Genomic DNA, 3,904 nt, shown 5'->3' on the forward strand with positions numbered 1-3,904 from the left:
TCAATGAATATTGTTAGTTTATGAGCTCAATTTGCTTAAGTGTACTGGAGACAAGATAAAGTTTTTGATTAAGTAAAACAGGTTTTGAAGGGTGCTTGAAACCCTGTACAAGTCTTAAGATTTTCAATAAGAATAGATGCAAAAGTACAACAGACAAAAGAGAAACCGATCACCCCCAAAACAAAGGGTAACCAAGGTGACAGAAAAGCCTATCACCAGCCAAAACCAAACATCCAGCTAGAAGGCAAAAAACCGAACTGAAAGCCAAATACTACAATGGAGCTCACGATTTGCCCTTTGATTTAGAGCCTCCCTTGCACGATCGAAGGTTCATTTCTAAAGGAGGAGCAAAGGGCTTAGCTTTCTTTCTTTTTACCGCAATCCAACCATCCTCCACCTTTTTTGCCTCAGCAATCCAATCCCCAAAAGAAACTGAACAATGGAACCCAGGGGCATCAGAAGCAACAACAATCTCCCTAGGAGAGCTTGTAGCCAACTGGCCCCCAACAGGACTAGGAGGATCATCTGATACAAGGGTAGGGGCAAGAGGGGGAACAAGGTCCTGACCCCCAACAGGACCAAGAGGAGCATCCGATACAGGGGCAAGGGCAAGAGAAGGAATAGGGTCCTGACCAGGAGTTAGGACTTCCTCCACTACCACCAGCACCGAATGATTGTCTGCAGGGGAATCATCCACAAAGTCGTCCACTGGATCCAGAGGTGCATCCATGGACTTAACCACCATATAGTGCTCAAAAGAGGCCCCTGACCACCAGGAAGGTGGTCGCCTTGATTTAGTCTTCACCTTGTGGAGACAAGATAAAGTTTGTTCACTCTGCTTATTGAATTATATATGTGTTAAAGATCAAATTCAAATCATGTTCATATATGAATGGTAGTTTGCCTTTATTTCTTTGTAGTCTAAGATACTATCGCAATTTATTTTCAGCATAAATTGTTCATTGAATATTATTGAAAGAGAGTTGTACCTCAATTCAAATAGTAAATAATTTTAGTTTCCCCAACTACCTGTTATTGATTTAGTCCTTAGAAAGGATTATAGAGTCAGAAACATATATTATTGTGGAGACAAATATGCTAACCAACAAGATTGGATAATTGATGAAATAGAAATGGGCATTCATTCACATAGACAATATAAATTTATCCTTGTAAATGAAATTTAGCAACTAATGAAGAGTACATAGAAATCTCTCATATTATGGATCATGGGTGCTTTAATGAAATACTAAATACTAAGCCATTCAACATCACAGAGAATGGGCGTCTTAAGTAAATTGGTCCCAATATAATTAGTAATGAAACTATAGGTTGTTTCCACACATTATCAAATCCTTTGATAATGAACCCTTTTTCGGCAATTGTAATTCATCTATTTTAAGCTTTTTAAAATATTCCTCATTACATATATCAAAGATAGATCCATTATCGCCTTCAATTTCTCTTTTACTATATCCAACTACTCTATTTGGAGGTAAATTGTCTTAACTAACACTACAAAAGCTTGTTTGAGTCAAGAGTAGTAGTGTCATTGTCTTTATGAATGGACTCTAACATTGTGGCCACTTGTATAAGTTTGATATTGTCTTAGCAATGGCAATGCCTATCGCGATTGTCAAAGATGTAGACATCCAATCAACTCTTTGAAACATAGTTCAATTTTATACAATGATCTATAGCCATCATACATAGTCTAGTTTTATACAATGAGCTATACCCTTCCTATGTAGATTTAGTTATTTGTTTCCATACAATTATACTATTTGCTGAGAGTTTGGTACAATTTTTTTGCGATTATTATATTTAGTTATTTCAACACATTTCCTCGTAAGCTTCTAGACTATCCCAAATTTCCTATAATTCAACTTTATTCAATCAAATTTAATATTATAAAATTTTGATAAGATCATAAGAAAGTATACATTTTTCTTCTGTTTTAAATAATCGTAATCCAACAAACTTTGTAATACATATTGAACATTAAATACAACTTGACCACTAAAATTGTAAACATGATTTCCATCATATGTAATGTTATAATATAGAGTTTGTAGAATCAACCCTACTAGTTTAATTGTTTAGTTATTTCTTCTAGTTTTCAAGTTTCTCATCTTACCCTTCTTCCTACAACAGACTATGGAATTTAACCCAAAATATGGAGGAAATAAACTCATATTATTGATTTCACAAGCTATATACAACAACTAATAATTTTGAAACTAAAACAATGCTCAAAGTAAATGATTTGAAATTAAAAATTGGGCAAAATGTTGGGCAGCAATCAGAGCAAATCCTAGTGACAGTATATCCATTCATGGCCATGTCATGTCAGAAGAGAGTTTTTACAGAGTTTAGCCTTACATTTTGCTACGCGGAGGAAGGCTAAGACCTCCAAGATTGTGCATACTCTGGCGAGCCTGAGCAACAAGCTGCCCTGTTATTTTGTTTCTCATATCCACAACCACAGTAGACAGCCCTCCCCTGTGCCCTAAAACTCTGGCGTCAATTTCAATTTCATCCTAAATAAACACAGGAGAATGTTACTAGTTAAGCAAATTTGGAGGAAATACGAACAAAACAGAAAGAGATTTCGAGCAAATTTAAGGGAAAAAGCGAAGAGAACGGGAAAATCTGAGAAAGTTTGGGGGAAAGCTGAATAAAAAGGAGAGATTTAAAGCAAATTTGAGGGAAAAGTGAATAGAAAAGAGAAATTTAAGCAAATATGGGGGTAAAGTGAATAGAACAGAGAAACTTAACCAAAGTTGGGGGATAAAGTGATTAGTAGAGTAAATTTGAGCAAATTTAGTGGGAAAAGTGATTAGTTAAGATAAATTTGAGTAAATTTGGGGAAAAGGTAATTATTAAAGAGAAATTTAAGCAAATTTGGGCGAACAATGAATAGAAAAGAGAAATTTAAGCAAATTTGGGAGAAAAAGTGAATAGAACAGAGAGAGATATGCTTACATGGGTTTTGGCTGCAGACAGATATGAGAGATTGTAATCCACAGATACCTTGATAGGTTTGTCGCAGGTCATAATGGCGGCTGCGCAGACATTGTCTACCAAAGACATTATGGCACGGGCAGGCCAGATTCCAGATTCATCCTGTAAATGAAAAAAAAATTATCAAAGCAGAGGAAAATTGATTTCTAGGGTTTAATCAGAGAATCGGATTTTATAGAATACATACCACAAGACGAGGAGGCACTTTGAACGTGCAGAGGGCGCGGCCATTTTGCAGTTGATCGATTTGCAGGCCTCTGAAAACGAAGCCTTCGTAAATTTTGGAAGAATCGAGGGATATGGGAGCTTTTCTTGGATCTATCTTCTTTATGTCTTCAATTTTTTGGAGGGATTGAAGCCATTTCTTTGCCCTTACGCAGGGGTCTTCATCCTCCATTGTTGAGAAATTAGTTGCGGGCAATGGTTATTTAAAGAGTTTTATTTTCAGTATTTTTTCTAAATGACTAGATAAGTACAAAGTAGGAACAGGAAACATGTTTGACTAGAGGAGCTGAAATTATCCCCCTCATTGTGAACGCTTGGGTGGTGTAATTGTAAGTAAGATAGGAGCTTAAATAGTCTTGGTCATCTATGTAGCCTACTAGAGAGTAAACAAAATGTATGTTTATGGCAATTGGATGTTAATTAGTATATTAGATTTTATGAAAAAAAAAAGTATTAAATATGAAGAGATCATTTTTTCTTTTTAAATTAAAATTATCAAAAAAAATTAATTGAAAATATAGAACTAGTGTTATATAGTGAAAAGATGTATTGTTTTAAATTGTATAAGGAAAGAAAATAGTAGTCAATTAATGGCATACATAATAGGTAGATATGATCATATCAAGAGCTTAAACTATTTTAGTGGTGGTCTAAA

At 35.0% G+C, this 3,904-nt stretch overlaps 1 protein-coding gene across 1 annotated transcript; it reads right to left on the bottom strand.

Moving 5' to 3' along the window:
- Positions 1 to 2,177: 2,177 nt before the first annotated feature.
- Positions 2,178 to 3,487, bottom strand: LOC149551167 (uncharacterized). Its single transcript, XM_089786751.1, has 3 exons — positions 3,212 to 3,487; positions 2,986 to 3,126; positions 2,178 to 2,540 (listed from the first exon to the last, which is right to left on the bottom strand). Exons 1-3 carry the CDS (start codon positions 3,419 to 3,421, stop codon positions 2,379 to 2,381), a joined length of 513 nt encoding a protein of 170 aa, XP_089642877.1. The 5' UTR covers positions 3,422 to 3,487; the 3' UTR covers positions 2,178 to 2,378.
- Positions 3,488 to 3,904: the final 417 nt, after the last annotated feature.

The sequence above is a fragment of the Cupressus sempervirens genome, chromosome 6 (assembly GCF_028749045.1).
Source record: "Cupressus sempervirens isolate cs-2001-9-10 chromosome 6, ASM2874904v1, whole genome shotgun sequence".
In the NCBI taxonomy this organism is placed as follows: domain Eukaryota; kingdom Viridiplantae; phylum Streptophyta; class Pinopsida; order Cupressales; family Cupressaceae; genus Cupressus; species Cupressus sempervirens.